Source organism: Salmo salar, chromosome 16 (assembly GCF_965601325.2).
Source record: "Salmo salar chromosome 16, fSalSal1, whole genome shotgun sequence".
Classification (NCBI taxonomy): Eukaryota; Metazoa; Chordata; class Actinopteri; order Salmoniformes; family Salmonidae; genus Salmo; species Salmo salar.
The window spans coordinates 76,665,785-76,687,034 of NC_138306.1; the positions used below are offsets into that span (position 1 = coordinate 76,665,785).

Here is a 21,250-nt window from a genome sequence, read left to right on the forward strand (position 1 = left end):
CCCTACTGCCGCTGGTCAGAGCTCCACAAGAGCTCCATTGTTTTGGTGCAGCTCCCCTTTGCCATGGTTCCGCTGCCATTGCCAGCCGGCTAAAGCTACGTTTAGCCAGGAAACAACCAACAGAAGCTCGCCTTCCACCTTTGGAAGCAGAGCTGTGCTGTGGCTCAGTTTTTTTCGATGAAAGGCCTGCTTGACCAAGAGCTTTGGCGAGCACATTGGAAAATGTTTGGGCCAGCAGGGATGACGTCTGTGTAATTAAGATGAACAACTCGTACCGAGATCCTATTCATCGCTCCCACCAGTGTCTCTCCAGATAGACGCTACACGCTACTAGAGGATCTTTAAGATACAGCTGATGTTTTTTCACCATGGAGGTAACCATGGAGAACAAAGTCTAAAAGCTTGTTTATTCTGCCTGTGTTACGATTTCCAATCCATTTCAAATGTGACGCTCTCGTTATAGGAAATTAGACATTCAAATGGACTGCAGGCCAGGTAATTAGCAGCAGCGGGGGAAAAAACCAAGCTAGCGTTAATTTAATCATTTCTCCAAACCTCTCAGCTGCAGGAAATATAAGACCCTCCAGCTTTTTGGGCTGGCATCCTTCTCTCCTTTCCATCTCCCCTTCTTTCTTCTGGGCCTATTTCTTTCCTTCCTGACGTTTTTCACATCCAATTTAATATGGTCTGGAGGACCGTGATCATCTACTTCTTAGTTCCTGTGCTCCATCATTGACTGGTTCTGTCCCTCTAGGGAAGAACGCCTGCTATGTTGCAATGGGATGGATGTGGATTCATTCTGTCTTTCTGTCTTACAGTCTGATCCAGGGAGATAGCTAAAACCCTGCTCTGATAGAGGCTATGTCCGAGGCAGGACAGTCCAGAGCCCGACAGGGATTGTGTTGATTCAGTGAGGCATAGCATAGAAAGAAATTTGGTCGTCCCAGTTTACATATTGTAAACATGTCCCATTGGAATAGACCTACTTAAAATGAATCCTTCCTTCCCCTTCTTTGAATGAATGATTGATCTGACATGACTGGATGGATGAAAGCTATGTAGTGGAACCTGTCCAGTTAGTCATTGCTTTCACCTATCCAATTAGTGATAACTTCAAGGAAGGAAGTTGGGAACGAAGGATGAGTTTTTAAAGTATTCAAACAGGGCCCTTGAACACTTTCTATGTTGGAGCTTATTTGGGGCACAATAACATTTACCATCCATTTCCCTTTGTACCGTGTACTTAAAACACCCTTAGAGAGATTGTCTACGGTGCTCATTTGGCACAGAAACGGTGTCAGTTTCTCTTTAAGGTTTCAGCTCTATTTTCTTTTCTGAGTGTAGAGATGAGAGCAGTAAGCCCTATCTCCTCCCTGAAGACGCACTACAGCCCATTAGCACCACTGTCTCCACAGTAAAGAGAGCTCTGAAGAGTGGAGGGAGAAAGAGAGAGAAACACATCCACAAACACACTGCCTGTAAGATTGAGATCTCTTTATTGGTCAATTGCACACATGGTCTCATCGAAATTTGGCTTCCGCTTTTATCCCAATCCCGCCGAAAGACACATGTACACGTACAGGTTTTGGAGATAGCCCCCTGGGTAACCACAGAACAGGGACCAGTGCTCATCAGTGCTCCCTCATCATTTTCTGCCTCATTTGAGCCTTTTAGAAAAAAACAGTGGACACTCAGTCTGTAGGTCGACTGCAACAGGAGACAGTGTTGTTAGCTACAGCCACTTCTTGTCTCACTACACTTTCATCTATAGTTACCTTATGGCTCAGAGCTGTTACACCTAAAACCTGAGCGCTGGCTTCTTGCACTTGTCAAATAAAAAGCTTTGTATGTTACAGGAGGCTGCTGAGGGGAGAACGGCTCATAATAATGGCCAGAACAGAGCAAATGGAATGGCGTCAAACACCTGGAAACCATGTGTTTGATGTATTTGATGCCATTCCACTGATTCTGGTCCATTTATTACCACGAGCCGGTCCTCCCCAATGAATGTACCACCAGACTCCTGTGTTGTACATTGTATGTAGCCACGTAGTGTCTGTTTGAAGACCACTTACAGCTGTAACAATAACAAACAGTTAGCGCAGCACGGCAACCGCAAAACCGTAAAGAAAAGCTACTAGCGTGCCTCAGGAAACAAATGGGTGTTGAACTTCAGATTGTTGACTCAAGACTGCATTAGCCCATTGAGTTAAAGCCTAGGCATTAGCGTTGGGAGCTATAACTAAACTTAATTTTCCAAGCAAGGCGACTCATCACGCAAACTGAACCTGCTCCACTATACATGGAACAAGGGTGGCTGTCTGTGCAGCATGGCAGCAGGCTATATAAGGACAGTAGACAGTTTATCTTATCCACAGCGAGGCCCAGCACCAGACAGAGCTCTTTAACAGAGCCAGCTGAGGGGTCTGGATGAACATAATCAGATGGGCCAGGCTACAGAGGGACAGCCAGACCATGCAGTTATTGGATTGGGTTCTAACAGATTTCAGTAACACTTTTAGTCTGGATTGACTTCATATCAATCATATCATAGTCCTAATCATATCATAGTCCTAATCATATCACAATCATATCATAGACATAATCATATCATAGTCATAATCATATCATAATCATGCCATAATCATATCATAGTCATATCATATCATAGTCAATCATGACATAATCATATCATAGTCATAATCATGTCATAGTCATAATCATATCATAGTCCTAATCATATCACAATCATATCATAGACATAATCATATCATAGTCATAATCATATCATAATCATGCCATAATCATATCATAGTCATATCATATCATAGTCAATCATGACATAATCATATCATAGTCATAATCATGTCATAGTCATAATCATATCATAGTCATAATCATATCATAATCATGCCATAATCATATCATAGTCAATCATGTCATAATCATATCATAGTCATAATCATGCCATAATCATGTCATAATCATATCATAGTCATATCATATCATAGTAAATCATGTCATAATCATATCATAGTCATAATCATATCATAATCATTTCATCAAATCAGATTGGATTTGATGATAATCATGTCATCATATCATATAATAGTATAATCATATCATAGTCATAATAGTATCATAATCATATCATAGTCATAATAGTATCATAGTCATAATAGTATCATAATCATATCATAGTCATAATAGTATCATAATCTTATCATAGTCATAATAGTATCATAATCTTATCATAGTCATGGTGGTATTAGTCAGGCAGACTAGAGATAGAGGCATGTAAAGGATATTTATATCAGAAGAGGTTTATTTGAATCCTCTTTCTGCTGCCCAGAAGTCAAACAGTGATTAGAGAGGCTGAAGCCGCCTTTCCCCTCCAGTAGCCAAGTATTGATTATCACCTGCTGCCTCGACACGCAAACTCCAGGATACGGCTGCATATTTCAACAGGGGCATCGACGGAATCTCTGACTGGGGGTTTCTGGAGAACCGGAACCCCTGTAGATGATGGAAGAGCAGCCAGGCAGGGCTGTGGTTTAGAATGTGATGCAGAAGGGTCAGAAAGAGATTAGGCCCAGTACTCATGGGAAGCCAACTGTTCCAGCTGTACCAATGTGCAATTCCATTGACTGACTGAGTTTCATTTGGGTGTTCAGTCTAAGGAGAAATGTAGGCCTAGCACAGAGGAGGAAGTAGCAGTCCCTCTCCAGACTGAGTGTCTATTGCTTTTTTTAAAAGCCTAAATGAGGCAGAAAATACTGAGGGAGCTCTGATGAGCACTGGTCCCTTTTCTGTGGTTGCTCAGGGAGCTACATCATGTTTGTGAATGTGTTTCACTCTTTCGCCCGCCACTCTCCAGAGGTCTTTACTGTGGAGCCAGTGTCGTTAATGGGCTGTAGGGAGGTGATATGGCCCACTGCTCCGATCTGCACTCATTAAAATGAAGCTGAAACGTTAAAGAGAACCAGACAGACACCATTTTTTAACAGCACACACCTTAGTGCAGTAAACTAGGCACACCGCATAGTGAGGTGTTGGTGCTTGGATCAAAGCGATACCAAAAGAGATACCATATGATTGCTTATGACCTTATGACCTGACCTGTCTAGCCGATATGTAAGTTGTTGCTTAAGTGTAAAAGGCGCTCCTATCTGGCCTTTCCTGACCTTAAACGTTTTCAAACACAAGATGTCATCAAGCAGCATACGCTCTGTTCCCGATAGAGGTGAAGTTATAGAATCTGAATCCCTTGAGTGTTATGGAACGCTGAGTGCCTTAAAATGTACACATGAAGTTCCAATGAAAATTAGGAAGCGATAGGAACTACCAACGACATGCTATTGATGACAGAAAAGTTTCCGAAAATTCCAACTATGACCTTCAGTGACTATGTAACCACTAGACTACACTATTTAACAATATATTTTTTAAACTATTGTACTCATTCTAATATTTTTCATGATGACATTTGCAGAATAAGATATGAATGAAACTACATTCCTTCTCTCACAGTGTTGTTTAAACATTCTACCCTTCGATAGGCCTACACCATGAATGGAAATCATCTTGAATAGGCTGTATTCGGCCAAATCACTATAGAAACCTCAAATTCCACACGGTGCAGGAAGTCGGTTTGTTTCCATGCCTACTGTACATACGACCCTTAACTACCATAGAACTGAAATGGGGCTGATCTAGAATGGTCATTCTCATTCATTGAATGCAGAGTTCCGTGTGGAAGTTTATAATTCAGTATGTTTTTCAGTGCAAGAATGTAGTTGGCTGACATTTTGGTAGGTCTGTGTTAAATCAAGTGGAATTTCTAGCCATGTCTGTTTTACCCATTTCTAGCCTCACTCTTCTCACCCCTCTCCTTTTTGGCCTCTTTCCAGACCTGCTAAAGACCTGCCAGAAACACCCCTGGGAGATAGAACTTCTTTCTGTAAGTATAACGTGCTTTCACTTTGCATTAAAGGATAGTTCACCTCAGTGGTGCCAATCATTCTTATTCATTTGAATCCTGAGACATTTACACAACAGATGCCGCGGGATATGGAGCTCGACTATAGGCCACATTTGAGGCATGACAAACTTTGGCTTTGGAGAATGAACTATCCCTTTAACTGGAAGCCACATAGGCCGTCCTATGAGAGTAAGGGAGGTGTGGAGAATACACAGCGCTGTCAACCCACACGCTGTCACGCAGCCTGACCAGAGACGGAAGAGAGACATCCCACTCCCAAATTGTTTCTAGTTCATAAACAGTCAATGAACTAAGCAGACCCAGCTGCTATCATATTGGTGTCTATGGGAGAGTCACCCCTTAAGACTGGACTGTGACAAAAAAAATTAAATGGTAAAGCCTGAGTAAAACATCTTCATTTATCCACCATCTTTTGCCAGACATGAAGTCCGGTAGGGACTGACAAAACTGGACTGTGCACTGACACCCCAAGCTTGGGGATTGTGAGCTTGTGACAGTTTTCTTTCCTTGTGGACGGGATGTTGTGTGCACTGTCGTCTCAAGCGTCTTCCACTCCACAGACAGACGGGATGTGAAATGCCTACTTTAGCAAGCTAGGTTCAATTGTAGTGTGCTCAGTCTGAGTGGGGAGTTATCAATGAAATGTTTTGTGAACAGTAGGTAGCTTAGCTTCTTCTTTCGATAAGCCTGGTCGCAGCTGTCGACAAACAGCCCTTTAGATAATGTAGCCTGCAGTAGATCTACATGTTCTTAGTTGACAATGCTGCAGAAGTGGTTGTTCCTTTCACTATTTATATGGCAGGAACTTGAACTAGTTGAACTTAATTCTTATTTATTTTACCTTTATTTAAACTAGACAAGTCAGTTGAGAACAAATTCTTATTTTCAATGACGGCCTAGGAACAGTGGGTTAACTGCCTTGTTCAGGGGCAGAACGACAGATTTTTACCTTGTCAGCTCGGGGATTCAATCTTGCAACCTTTCGGTTACTAGCCAACGATCTAACCACTAGGCAACCTGCAGCGTTTACGTAGGAGGGATGTTCACAGAGAAATCAGGAGTTCTCCTTCTCTTGGCCATGCCGTCAGTGGTACTAGGGGTTCACCACTAGTGGGTGGATTAAAAAAATAGTTTAGCTTCATTCCCAAACCTCAAGCGTAGGATATTGGATTAGGCATTCCATAGCTACTTTATTTTAAAACACCCACCCACAGGAGAGCATTGCTACTGTAAGCGTTATACAGTGGTTTTGAATGAAATATACATATTAAGCCACAATGCTATCAGCAGGGTTTTTAATACTCAAGTGCTGCCAGTTGATAAGTCTTGCCTTGTGCTTCTGATAGAAGGTTGCTCTGACACAGGCTTGCTAGTGTGTGTAGATAGTGTTTAATGTCGGGCAGTAGATGGATAACAAAGTGTGATGTGAATGGGTCAAAAGGTGACATGAAATACAGTCAACATTCTGCACTACAATGACAGTGAACAACTAGCTGGTGTTAGTTGACTGCACACTGAAAGCAGTGCTCATGGTTAAAACGGAGTGAGAGTAGAGAGAATCTCCAGGAAGGATAGGAAAATAATGACCTGAAGATCTGTTGATGCTGTGTTTATTCTGGAAAGTCTCCAAGTTGCAATGAGGAAACGTGCAAGCACACATGCACAAACCATAGACACCAAAGTGGGAGCTGACTGAAAGTTTATTTATATTACTGTTAAAAACATGTATAAAATTGGTCCTGTTCCAGAAACAAGGCACACAATGTCAATGTCTTGGTTCATCATCTCGATCTCAGTGTTTTAGTATCAAGCATTCCCTATATAAAAACACATCCACATTTTACAGAACTTAAAATTCCGAGCAGCAAGACAACCATGCAAGAACTTGAGCGATGCAAACTGGATGCTTTCTAGTAGTACGTCTCCCTCTCCACCCAACCTAAAACAGAGAAGATCGAAAACAGGATTTAGAGATGAATTACCTCTGGTAAACAGGTGGACTGAGGAAGGCTGTAGCATACATAAACAATGATCACGTGAACTATCAGTGTGTAGTTCAGACGATCACTGAGGAAGACAGTCAAGTGACCGACATCTTTAACATCCACTAGTTTTAAAAAGTCTCTGATAGCATACCGGTTTACTCACAAATGCATTTTATAAAGCCATTTTTACATCAGCAGTTGTCAATGGAGTGGACTAGACTCCCAAACGTGTCTGCGTCCACTGTCTTGCACTGACTAGTGCATCTGAAAAATATGCTGCTGCTTAAAGATTTACAGACTTCGTTTGTTTGCCAGATAGTAAGGCTGCATATTTAGGTAGCCTTACCATCTTCCTGAGAACGAGGGAAAATCTTGTGGTTTTGAGAGCCAAACTGAGGACTTGTATGAACAAGTACGGCAGATATATAGTAATAACAGTAATAACTAAAAGGGATTTAGCCTCACCTCCTGGGCTGCGTCGGATGATCAGTTTTCGGATTTCATCATAAATAAAGATGAGGAGAGAGTATGGGAAGGCGCAGAACCACCAGCTGGGTCTAAGGAGAAAAGAAAAACAAAACATAAAACAAAAATAACAGATCTGAAATGACTCCAGACCAGAATACACCAAGAACAGATCTTAACACGTTAAGCAACACATAGCTAAGATTAATAGTAGTCCTCCTAGAGTTAACTATTTTTGGCACTACAATTATTTTTTTTTAAGAGATGAAGACCTAACTGAAAGGTCTTTACTTACTTGAGTGGGTACATTCTGAGGGCGATGCCCATTCCAGGACAGTAGGACAGGAAGGCGGCCAGGGCGGTCTCCTCAAACAGGCCGAAGATGAGAATCTTGTTCCTGAGGAGGACAGAAGCAGCATTTAAAATCAAGTTATTTCTTTCACAACAAAAACGAACAGCCAATGCTCTTCAAAATGGCCACTGAACTCACCTCATTCCTTGTTGGAAGACCGAGTTCCTCCTGGTCTTACAAATGATCAGATCGGCCCACTGTACAACCACGATACTGGCGAAGAATGCTGTGTGGCAGGTGAACTCCACAATCTTTCTCTGTTCATAAGTCTGAGGGAAACAGTCAGCAACAGAGGGAGAAACAGTCAAAACACAGTCAGCTAATCATCTAGAATCAGACCAATCAACAAGGCTTGTGAAAACCACATTGGTGTCTGCATACTCACCCACTGCTGGCCATAGCTATCCTCCAGGTCGTTGCAAAATTTGTTGTCCCAGTCCACACGAATACCTAGCAGTCTGGAGGGTAAGAACCCGTTCTCAGCAAGGATCACAAAGTATGTGAAGAACCCAGCCAAAGCCTGGATCATACCTGTGGAGAGATGGGGAGACAGGATCAGATGGGTGCATTTGTATCAGATTCTATCCATGTCATTCTGTCTGTTGGTTTTTCTATGTTGCTTCAATCTCCATATAATTTTTTTTTTAAAGTTTGATTGTTACATAAACCGGATAGGTGCAGGAGAATGTGTTGTTTTACATGGTCAGCCATAGTAGTAGGGTGCTCCTGGAGCTTATTAAGGATAACTGCCTTGCTAAAGGGTACGGCGACAGATTTTTCACCTTGTTGGCTCAGGTATTCGAACTAGCAACCTTTCAGTTACTGGGCCAACACTAACCGCTAGGCTACCTGCCGCCCTTCAGTGATTCCCAAGGAGTACCACGTTGGTGGGAGAGGTTCGCGACCCATGATATGATGCAACCGCAGTATGTGAATGCTGTCCATATCAGTGTTTCCTCTTAAGGAAAGTCCCGCTCACGTGGAAACCTCTGGTTTAAACCTATTTTTGGCTCCATCACCAAAGTGTGAAACTCTTGAGCCAGAGACATCCCATCATCACTCAGAGACCCCTTCTCTTATCACCAGGGAGGCTATTTCTGGCGCATACCCCACTTCCAGCTGATCCCAAAACCACCCAGTCAACTTAAGTCTAGAATCCAGTTTGAGGGGTATGAGATGTTTCATCTAAGAATGAAAATACTTTGTTTTGCGCAAGTCAGGCTTTGTGAAAAGGGGTCTTACCGATTTGACCGTAGGCTATGCTGATAAGTCTTTCGTTCACCAGTTTGTCCGTTTTGGAGTTTCTGGGCTGTCTCTTCATGATGTCACTCTCGGCAGCTTCGTAGGCCAGGGAGATGGCGGGAACCTGGAAAGTTGAGGACGATTTCAACAATTAGAATAAAACTGAACAGTAAACAAAGATTTAGAAAAGAAAAATCTTAAATATACAAATTCTTCACCATGTCAGTTCCCAGGTCGATACAGAGGATGGTGACAGTTCCTAGGGGCAGTGGAATGTTGGCGATGATGAAGAAGAGGAAGGGTGTGATTTCTGGAATGTTACTGGTCAGGGTGTAAGCGATGGACTTCTTCAAGTTGTCAAAGATCAGACGGCCTAGGAAAGGTACATGCATAACAGTTAGTGAAAATAATGCAAAATAGACGGAACCCCAAAAATTCTAAATCCACTGAAATGCTTCTTCTACCTTCTTCGACACCGGTCACGATGGAGGCAAAGTTGTCATCCAGGAGGATCATGTCTGCAGCCTGCTTGGAGACGTCAGATCCAGAGATACCCATAGCAACACCGATGTCAGCCTTCTTCAGAGCAGGAGAATCGTTCACACCATCACCTGTCACAGCTACAATAGCACCCTGTGGATAAGGAGGAGAGGTGTTTGAGTCTATGGAGAGACAGAAGTCTAGAGAGAGAAAACTGGTAAACACATTTTTAATTTTAAAGGAATTTGCCTACGCTACATTCACTCTGTTTACCTCTCGTGAGATAGGCCTAGTGTCTTTAAGTTGAGCTGAATATTACCTGGCGCTGGCAGCCCTCCACGATAATAAGCTTCTGCTGAGGAGAGGTTCTGGCAAACACAATCTCTGTGTGATATTTCAGGATGTCGTCCAACTGTTCAGCGCTCAGGTCCTTGAGGTCACCGCCATGGACCACACAGGCCTTGGCATCCCTGGGAAAAATGTACCCTTTATTTATGGGAAATCCCATTGCTATGAAGACATTTCTATGTCTATAAGCGCTCATGAGAAGGACCCGACATTCAAGCCTGAATGAAATCTTTGGAAAAAGGCCTTCAAAATGGAAAAATGTAGAGAAACGGCAGGAGTTTAACTGTTGTTTCCAACAACATAACTTAAATATTTTTTTGTATTACCTAGGGTCAACTTCGTTGACTGGAATGTTCAGACGAGCAGCAATGTCCTCAACAGTCTCGTTTCCTTCAGAAATGATGCCCACACCCTTGGCAATGGCTTTAGCAGTGATGGGATGATCACCAGTGACCATGATAACCTAAGGGAAGGAAGGGAATAGGAGTGGTCTGGTCACAGTGGCTGCTATGTGGGTTGACTGAAGAGTCGTGTTAAGTATTACATTGCCATACCTTGATTCCAGCACTCCTGCACTTGCCCACAGCGTCAGGCACAGCAGCACGGGGAGGGTCAATCATGGACATTAGGCCAACGAAGCACAGATTCTCAGTTGGGAAGTTCACCTCTTCACAATCAAACTGGAAGCCCTCAGCGAACTGGTCATCAGGGAGCTGGAAATGACAGAACCCTAGACGGATACAAAATGGTGAAAATGTGATTTGAAAAAAGGAGCAAAAGTGCAATTTTACACCTCACATTGGATAATTTGACAACACAGATGGAATAACAAAAAAATACAGTTGTATTGACTAGTGATGACTGAAATAAATGACTGTTACCCAGCACTCGCTCTCCCAGACCACCCAGTTCCATGTAGGCGTTCTGGAAAGAGTCCTTCATCTCGTCATCCAGAGGCTGTTCTTTGCCCTGGATCAAAATGGTGGAGCAGCGGTCCAGGATCCTCTCAGGAGCTCCCTTCATCACCAGCAGATGCTTGGACTCACCCTCATTCTTGTTTAGGTGAACGGAGAGCTAAGGGATAAAATTATAGGAGCAGCCATTTTGAAAACAGATTACCAGAATAGGCGTAACCATGTTGATCTCTGTGCCAAAGGGAAGGGTTTTCAAAGACTTAGTGAAACATATCCCCTTATTTCATGTGGCAGGGTGCTACCGTGCCATTGACCTACCTGGTATTTGTTGGTGGAGTTGAATGGGATTTCAGCGACCTTGGTGTACTGGTCTCTCATGCCTTGCACAGACCCACAGCACAGCTCAATACACTTCAGCAGGGCAGACTCTGAGGCATCACCAGCCACATCTCTCTGCGAGACGGAAACGAGTAGGCAGATGAAGTGGACGTGGTATGCCGCTGGCGCACACTCTTTCACACACTAGCACTTCCAAGTACCTGGTTTATCCTTACGTGGCCCAAGACATTAAAATGCCCTCCATCAATTTAAACAGATTTAATGGAAAGGAACTCTTTGTAGATTGAGCCTTGTAGAAGACAAAGACCGTCACAAAGAGAAACTGAAAATAAGGGGTAAAATTAAATGTGGTAATCACAGCTAGTCCAAGGTGAGATGATTAACGGAGTGAGAGGTTATATTCCAGGGGATTGCAAGGGCTGAGGCATTCAGGCGACAGGGGAGGAATTACATAAAGTGAAAGACAACCCCGTTGAGCCTTTTCAGCAGCTTTACATGCTGAACTCCTGTCGATAACGCCATTGTGTATACTGTTGTCAATTCACTCTGGGGAAATGAGACACTTACTTTAAGGATAGGAATACCGCTCTGTTCTGCCAGGAAGACGGCACGGTTACACAGGCCAGCGACTCTAGCCAGGGCAGCCCAGGTGGCAGAGCTCCTGTCGAAGGAGGTACCGCTCTGGTTCTCTGTGGTGTCAGCCTCATGGATCTGGTTGTCGAACCACATGTGAGCCACGGTCATTCTGTTCTGAGTCAGGGTTCCGGTCTTGTCAGAGCAAATGGTGGAGGTGGAGCCAAGGGTCTCAACAGCTTCGAGATTCTTCACCAGGCAGTTCTTCTTGGCCATACGCTTGGCAGTCAGAGTTAGACACACCTGCGGAGGAAGCCGAAAGTACTCAACATGTCTGTCGAATAAAATTGGCAATGTACTGATTTTTGGAGCCATATGTGAAGTGTTTGAAAATAAAACACTCCCGAAAGACAGTACTCACAGTTACAGTGGCCAGGAGACCCTCAGGCACGTTAGCGACAATGATTCCGATGAGGAAGATGACAGCCTCCAGCCAAGAGTATCCGAGGATGAGGGACAGGACAAAGAAAGACATGCCCAGGAAGACGGCCACACCGGTGATGATGTGGATGAAGTGCTCAATTTCAATGGAGATTGGGGTACGTCCGACTTCCAGGCCAGAGGCGAGGGTAGCAATACGACCCATAACAGTGCGGTCACCAGTGTTGATGACAATACCTCTGGCAGTTCCTTCAGGAAATAACGTGCAGATTTAATGTAACAATCATGCCATCATATTGACTACTGTAACAGCACATTTGACAGTGATTCAACCTCAGAAATGGTGGACATACTTTATACAGCAACTTTATACAACAACAGGACTTCATCAAAGCTAGCCCAGTCATGGTTTGTTTTCTTTTATTTATTTGCCAGGGACCATGTACAACATGCCCTTGCACCAGATTTAGCTAGATTGCTAATTTTTTTATCTGTGGTCCCTGGACAGAATGTATTTTTAGTTGATTTGTTTCTCATCTGAGCAACTCTGCTCTGTTAAAGTACCTTCAACACAGTTGGTAGAGAAGAAGGCAATGTTCCTTGTCTCCAGGGGGTTGTCATTGGAGAAATCCGGAGTACGTGTCTGGGGCTCAGATTCACCAGTGAGGGAGGAGTTGTCCACCTGAGTGGGGAGGGAATTAGATTAATACAATAATGAATGGCACGGACATGGGCGGAACGTGATGTATTTGGAGCAAGGGGATTTTAAAGTACCCACTTTGCAACCGCTGGCAGAGATGATTCGCAAATCAGCGGGAATCCTGTCTCCACCTTTCACCTCCACCAGATCTCCAACCACCACTTGTTGAGCGTTGATGTTCATCTTCTCACCATCACGGACAACCAGGGCTTGCTACAAGGCAGAGGACAACAAGATTAAACTTTAAATGTAATAATAAGGGGGGGAAAAAAACACATTCAAAATTATTAATTTCTAAACAGCCAGTACCTGTGGGACCAGGTTCTTGAAGGAGTCCATGATCTTTGAGCTCTTGGCCTCTTGGTAGTAGGAGAAACAGCCAGTAACAATGACAACAGCAGAGAGCACAACACCCAGGTACAACTGTGAGGGACAAAGATGCAGAACGTGTTAGAATTAAGTTAACTCCCCCGCACAAACACCAATACAAAAGAACTACAAAACCCAAGCATCATCTGCTTTCAATTCCATCACAATGTCAATAAAATCAACATTCTTCATCTTGGAATCTTACGTTATCATTGGCCGGCTCATCCTCCATGGCTGCCTGGATTCCATAGGCCAGGAAGCAGAGGAGAGCGCCAGTCCACAGAAGCATGGAGAACCCGCCAAACATCTGCTTGCAGAACTTTACCCACTCAGGGGTAGTGGGAGGAGGGGTCAGGGAATTGGGGCCATCACGGGCAAGGTTCTCGGCAGCCTTAGCACTGGATAACCCCTGAGGAAATACAAAATTGGTTGTGTTACTTTACATGTCGAGACCTCAAAATTAAGATGCTGTAGGATACTTAATTTTAAAAGAATAGGTGCTTCCCTCCCACACTATTTTTAAGGGTATACCTTTATCAACCCTTGCGTTTTAAAATCAAGTATATTGCTATATTCAGGCATATCTAGGTACCCCCCCCCCCGTTCTTGAGATTCTCTCTCACGGCACGTATAAGGAGAGAGGAAGCAAATTGTCAACACAATAATATCTCTGCGAGGTCTGTCAGTGGCAGACAGACACTGCAGGGCCAAGTCATAACTCTAATTTCACACAAGGCAGAAAACAGAGAAACAAGTCAATGGGGCTCTGGATAGAGTCGAGGTGCTGACAGTTGCCAGGCAACTCGCTGCAAACAATGAAAACAGGGCCATCTCCTCGGCTGGGATTGAGCGCATCCTAAATCTGGGCTGAGGTGCTATGAGCCTGCTGCTTGTGAATTATTCAAAAGGACCACTCGGCTGCGCTGCTAGGTTTGGAGGCAGTAATCTACTATTCCCCTTGATCTCCCAATCATGATCAAGAGGCTATTTGCATGGATGTAAAAGAGGGATAAAGCATCTCTCGCATTGCCTTGGATATTTGTCACATCCAAGTCTATGATGACCCCCTTCTTCCACGGTTTAATAATTGGAAGAGATCCCAAGAGTCCGAAACCCATAACTTGAGCAGAACTTTGAAGTCCATCACTTGACTTAATTTTTCTATTAAATAATTGAAACTATTCGAATTGAGGAGAACCGAGCCGAATTGCCCTCCAGCTGTGGTCGATAAGCAACTAATTTGTTAACAGAAAACAGTGCAGGGGAGATGAATGAATCGCCAACTGAAATGAAAATGAGCGAAGCTCCAAACGTACCCTACTAAGGTCGGTGCCGTATTTGCGGTTGAGCTCATCCAGGGTCAGTTTATGGTCATCCTATGGGACAGAGATTAGGAACATGTCACTGACAAGCATACTGCATTGCACTTCTGCACCAACAAGATAAACATACAGTACATTACATGCAGCGCCAAGCTTGACACCAAGTCAGTGACATCAACACACGAGTGATCAAGACTTGTGATTTAAAGATGAACTTCCCAGGTCCTGAAAGAGAATGAAAGTGAGAGAAGCCGACTCACCAGATCAACTTCCTTTTTCAACTCATCCATGTCCCTCTCCTTCTTCATGGCCTTGGCATTCTTCTTCTTGCCTCCCTGCTCAGAGGTCGCCGCCAGCTCATACTGTTCCCGTCCTTCCTACAGAGGGCAAGAAGAGATTGTTAGGAGAGATAAGGAAAAAAAATATATATACAAACATAATAAAATAGGTAGAAAGAGGCCCTTTAGAGCTCTGCCCGAGAAAATAAAATCTTCACCCAACTCAAGCAAAAGCCCCTGATGCAGAATCTGCTTATAGTATAGTTTCCCATAGTGTTTCCGAGGCATGAATAAAACCCAAGTCTGGGGGCCCCAACTCTTGAAAGGTAATTCATTGAGTCAATTAGAGACTCACTCATCTGAAAAGGATAAAAATGCTACTTTTCAGTTACAAATGACTTACCAGAAGTCACCCAACAACTTGTGGGTTATTGATGTAGCATTGTTCTACTGAACGTAAGCCCAGTTATCCTTTACAAAACAAACGTGACCTAGACAGGTATGGTGCAACAAGTACAAAGATAGTTGTGGCCGTCCCTTTTGGACTATCACCCTGTAGGCTTTCACCTTTTAGCGTCTACGACCTGTTCTAGATAGCCCAATTACTTTCACTACTCAGCAGAACCAACTTGGATGTTTGAAAATGGCATCTGTCTGAAGTTCATGAGGAATGCTTAATGAACAATCATGTCACAGACCGTCACTTTGTGCAACTGCGTCAATAAGGAGAGCTGTGGGAGAGGTGGGGCTGAGGGTCATTTCAACATACTCCACTGCAATCCAGGAATGTCAGACTATTAGGCCCTATGTCACAATACTTTGTCCAGAATAGGGGCAAAATGAACTCCAGAGGGGAAAAGATGCACACCATTGGCTCGGTTGTCTTGAGTACACACAGAACTTTCTTCCTCTGGAGTCATCTCATTGTGAAAGTCCAAAATAACCCTGGCACCTCACCTTCTGCAAACACATTGTTCATTCACTCTTCCCTTTCTCCATTATCAATCGGTCACTTTTGGGAAGAGGACAAAGACCTGTTGAAGAATTCACGTCAGCTAGACGGCTGAAAAGGGGAGGGTGTTGGAACACTGCAGCAACAGGATAATGCACAGTACCAGATAAACATCGGTAAGGCAGTTAGCGATCATAAATTATTCAGGTTCTACTGGTGTTCAGAAGCGTTTTGGCTGTGGGGGAAGAGAGCTCTACATGCTTCTCTGATTTGACCCTATGGGGTTACACAAAAGCTGCTTGACTCTAAGCAAGACAGTTCCTGGTTCAGAATGTGATCCCCAAGTCACAGGGGCGTGACTGATAATTCAACTTTGTTGTTTGGTTACAACTGAATCCAACATAAGGTGCCCTACCAGTTTTTTTTTTGTTGCTGTTGGAACAGTAAAGGGTAGAGGTGGAACGACAAGTCCCGCTGGAGTCTTCCGGCCCCCTCAAGGAATCTTGTCGCAGTCCCCTGTGGTCTTTTTATTAGTTGACAGGCACACAGACTTTCCCCTTCTTGGAAATGCACCCCCCCCCCCCCCCCCACTAATACTATTAAGAAATATCCCTTTTACTTTCCCAATAGTGTACACATCCGTTATTACCACAATGAAGCAAGGAAGGGAGGATGCTGTTTTGGAAGTATTACTCAGCTGTCTCTCAAACCTAACAGGAAGCTACTGCACTGAAAACAGGGAAAAAAGTGTGGATGTCAGCAATTGTGTGGAATCTCTCACAAGACCAATCACACAAAAACAACAGTTGTCCCACTACAAGCCTGAGAACAATGAGGCTTTGTACCTCTATGGAGAACCATGTAAAAACATGAAAAATGGGGCAAAGAAATATATCTTTAGAGTGACTTTATTTTGGACAAACTGTACAATCACGGAGTTTATTCAGACCCTCTTAGCAAAACACTTAAGATACCAGGCTTACCGCATTCTTATATGGGATTACTGTAATGGTTTGATCTGGGAGTGGGATGAACACCACTGTGGTAAACATGGCTTGGGTCTGCATACCATTTCTCCCATAGTTCAGAGTAGTATATTCAACTGCGTAATTGTTGTTCTCATGAACGTTGCATATGGGAGTGTATTTACAGTAGTATGATTTGATATGTTTTCTTATTTTTCTTAAATTTTTATCCTGTTTTAGCATATAAAAAATGCTTGGAAAGATCAGAGGTTGGACCTAAGCAAGAGTTTAAATACTTCCCTACACATATAGGGACAGAAAGAGAAACAACTGTGTGTGAAAGAGAGGGCAAGAACGCAGGGTGGGTAGAGAAGGGGGTGAAGCCGGCAAGACATCCCTTTCCAAGAGGACAGAAAGTTTGAAAGAACTGTCCTCATAAAAACAACAGTGATAGACAGAACAGAGCCTCAGTGAGACGAGGGGCCTCTCACTTTTACGCTAAAACACCACCGCCAGATCAACAAAAGTTCATAAGAGACGGTCGAGCGGGTGCATATTTTACAGCCAGGGTCGAATTCCTGTGAACACCATTCCTGGTTCTGTTCCTGTACGTGTGCCAAATACAAAAGCTGCCCACTCAAGCATATTGGCTCCTCCTCGCACTGGGACTTTGCCCCGTTGCTACAGGCGACATAACCACACCTCTCAGATATCTGAATGGACCGAGTCACGTGTTACTCTCCTCCCCCTTTTCTCTCCCTCTCTTCAGTTTAGAAAAAAGTTCATTTATTCACAAGAAACGCATTTAAAACTCCCACCACGTCCGCTGGAAGAGTCGGTTTTCCCACAGAACAAAAGATGGTGAATGCCAGTGTTTCTCCTTAAGACCCCAGGAACCACAGTTAAAAGCAGACTACGAATCAATGGGATGCAACTTCCTTTATTGCGCCAGTCTGAAATGTAGGTTAGAACAGAACGCGCGTGGCTATTGCGAAATGCCGATTGTGAGTAGGCCTACGGGACAACCGTTTTTTTTTTACAATTCCCTCGGCAGTTGGAACAATAGAAATGACAGTGGAGGAAACAGAAGGTGTAATAATGTGTGGTACTCTCATAATGTTTAGGCAGCTAAGCCAGACGAGCAGAGAGGGAGATCGAGCAGGAGAGAGAAAGGGGCAGTGGGGGTGAGATGTGTTCTCTGTCACAGAGATGGGGTGGCGCGTGACAAAAGGGATGCCTAATTCATAGTGACTGTCGAGCGGAAAGAATGTGAAATCCTCAGGAGAGAGAGAGAGCAAAAAAAATGTTTTAAAAAGAGCAGGTCTCTTGGTTCCACAGTGGACCCCTGGGGGGAAATAATGGTCAGCTGAGGCCACAACCTGATAGTAGCTCAGAGGTGGAACACTGGAGAGTAATAAAGAATTCCACAATTACTTCACCATATAAAAAGTCCTTGTTTTGGACATATTCTAGGCCTCATTTGTTTACAGTGGAGATTTTCCACAAGTCACTTCCCATCACACTCAGTGGTGGGATCTTTAAAACAATGACCCCCCTTGATGAAAGATGGCAAGAAAAGAAGTGGAAAAACAAAGAAAGAATGCGCCCTAATAACGTTACAGGAAAACGGCCTTGTTTATAGATCACAGTTTATTTTGAGAGATGGAAACAATAGCCATAGTATACCATTTTGGGAAGGAACTTTTGGGCGTTTCAATTTGTTGACAGTGAGCAGTTGTATAGCATCATACCTCTTGATTTTCCATTTCATTACAGAAAAACTGCATTTTGAACTGAACTGCCATTCAACCAGTTCATAAAAATTCTGCCAGCTCCCTCTGAACAATGATGACAATGCAGCAACTGGTGCCTCATCTTCACAGCGGTCTCCCTTCCATATACCTCACCACTCTAACCAACCCTTTGCTCCCTCCAGCCCTATGCCACCCTCATGCTCTCCCTGTACCTCTCACATCCCTCTCTGTGATCTCCTGGAAATCATTAGTCCAGCTGACCAAGCATCTGTGCCTATTGCGGGTGTACTGGACCGGAGCGCTGAGAAGACAGAAGGGGCGGGGGCAGAGCAGTGTTCACCACCATACAGGGAAAAAAATCCAAAACACTTGGAGGTTTGCTGCTCTGCATTCACATCATACAACCAATCTGTCTCTCTAATCACCCCTCTCTTACTGTAGCTGTGAATGCATCATTTATCACTGTGTCCGTGTGATCCGTTGCCCAGCAGGGAGTGGCGAGCCTTTTATATGATGCTATTAACCTCCCCGATATCCCACCAGTCTGCCATTCAGTAGTCAATACAGTACCCAAACACAGGAGTCACAGGTAGGTAGCTGTAAAATATATATATAAATCATCAAATAAAAAAATTACCCCAATAATTGATACATTTTCCATCACCATAAAATTGCAGGTAGTTATTTAGACAGGTGCGATGACAAAAACCCTATTGACTAAGGATTGCCCATTAAAAAAAAAAACGTAATTCTACAAGTCGAGAACAATATGACTTGAAGTGAGAGGAATATACAACAAATCTAGTGTATTGAACGTCACTGGAGCAACTAGGAGATTCATTTGTCTTGGACCGATTTGTATCAAATTTAATAAAAACTATTGTTATTTTGAAAAGTGATGACTTTCATTAATACATGTAGTTGATGTAGGTCTTCCCAGACACATCGTAGGCCTATCTGAACATTCGCAGAATGTAGGCTACACAAGAAATGTCATACACAACCATATGCAAAATCCGTATACAACAATTAAGCCTTCAGTGGAATACATGTATTTTTTTATTAAGAGATTTTGCAGGTGCTCAAATGTTATGAAGGGTCAGTTCGGTATTTCCCCCAGAGTCAGATGACCTCGTGGATACCATTGTTGGGTGTCTGCGTCCAGTATTACGAAAGTTAGAGGTATTTTCGTGAGCCAATGCTAACTAGTGTTAGCGTGTTCCCATATACTTCAACTCATTGCGCTAACGCTAGTTAGCAATTCCCTTCAAACTGAACGCAGACATAAAAATGGTATCCACGAGTTCGTCTAACTCTGGGGAAGTAGATAAGGGCATCCTGCTAAAATCGAGAACTATCCTTTTAAGCAGCCAAAGTGAATTATTCCAATATAGTCCATCTACATAAAAACTACATTCTTTCAACGAGCATGACAAAAATAAATAAACACCGACGACTTTGGCGCATGGTTGATATTGTGAATGGGGTGGACTACGGTTATTATTCAATTTACGAAGAACAGACTTTCGCAACAGCCTACAGTCGCAACTACATTTAACCAATTGATCAAGAATCTGAATATTACCCATATTTCTCATTGATGAACAAAATGTAGTCAAGCGGGTTACAAGTCACCATGAAAGACTCATTGAAACAAAGACCATCACATATATTCAGAAGTGGGCTACAGACTCTGTATGGCCGTGTATCTCAAAGTAACAAGTCACAAGATAGCATGTCTGCCCCCACTTCCCGCAACTCGAATTTAAACAGACCACGCCACATTTGTAGCCACCTTGGCGGCAGTTCACTTGGATGAAAATAAACATTGTATCAATCTTCAAACTTGTCTTATACCGTCAATTCAATTCTATCATCGTAGCGCTTACAAGCTTTTCTCCTTGGCGACTAGATCCAAGCTAACCAACCTGTGAATCTTCAGTATCAATGTAAAAACAACACATTTTGAACCCTAATTGACACTCGATCAAGACACGTTATGAAAGCAACTTTTGTTCAGCCTACAAAATGCGGAAGTCACTCTCCCATCGCAGGCATTTTGAAAAAAAATGCGGCCATCTACGTACATGTGATAATTTAAAAACAACTTCAACTGTATTATTAAAAAAAAAAATGTTTAAATCCATACCACTTTTGACAAGTAGCCTAGAATTAAGAATTGAATACATTAAGCTACAGTAGCATTTCATGGAGGAGCTAGAATGTGAAGATGGAAAGAAAAAGCGCACTTACTCCACGTCCCATGTTTGCAGTTTTGTGGAGAAAAAAAAAAACTTATTGAACAATCAAATCCCAATTTACTTAAAAACGAATTGAAAAATGTATTGCCCCTGGATGTGCCCTTATCCACACGTGTCACTCCTACCGGACACGCATCCAAGCTTCCCGTCTCATTAAAAGGTCCAATACTTATATACAGTGTTCCTTTCGATCGTGACGTCTGCACTTTTTGCCATGGTAACATAGAATGGAGGGGCGGAGTCCCCATTATTGAATGTTTTACGATTATCGGCCTTCATAAAGTAGATTGAATCCATTGCGTGACAATGGACTTAAGTCTCTGTAACTTAAAATATTTATGAAGCAAAGTCTCTTGGTCTCTTCTGTGCAGGCTTATTCATATTAGGATGAAATCTCTGTCAATATCTCTCACCACTCATATTCATAATGGTTACTAACCGATCCTCAAGCCTCTTTAAACCTATCCTCAAGCCTCTTTAAGAATACTCTACATGTTTTGTTTGTCCC

The 21,250-nt window shown here is 43.2% G+C and overlaps 1 protein-coding gene across 1 annotated transcript; it reads right to left on the bottom strand.

Annotated features, from left to right (window-relative positions):
- Nucleotides 1-6,684: 6,684 nt before the first annotated feature.
- Nucleotides 6,685-20,954, bottom strand: LOC106574724 (sodium/potassium-transporting ATPase subunit alpha-1). The gene is made up of 22 exons (XM_045697848.2): nt 20,735-20,954; nt 14,793-14,909; nt 14,527-14,586; nt 13,416-13,619; nt 13,151-13,264; nt 12,920-13,054; nt 12,706-12,823; nt 12,122-12,390; nt 11,695-12,003; nt 11,107-11,241; nt 10,756-10,948; nt 10,429-10,604; nt 10,201-10,337; nt 9,846-9,996; nt 9,511-9,679; nt 9,265-9,419; nt 9,047-9,170; nt 8,190-8,335; nt 7,943-8,073; nt 7,748-7,849; nt 7,453-7,544; nt 6,685-6,941 (listed from the first exon to the last, which is right to left on the bottom strand). The coding sequence occupies exons 1-22, from the start codon at nt 20,744-20,746 to the stop codon at nt 6,913-6,915; spliced, it is 3,078 nt and encodes a 1,025-aa protein (XP_045553804.1). The 5' UTR covers nt 20,747-20,954; the 3' UTR covers nt 6,685-6,912.
- Nucleotides 20,955-21,250: the final 296 nt, after the last annotated feature.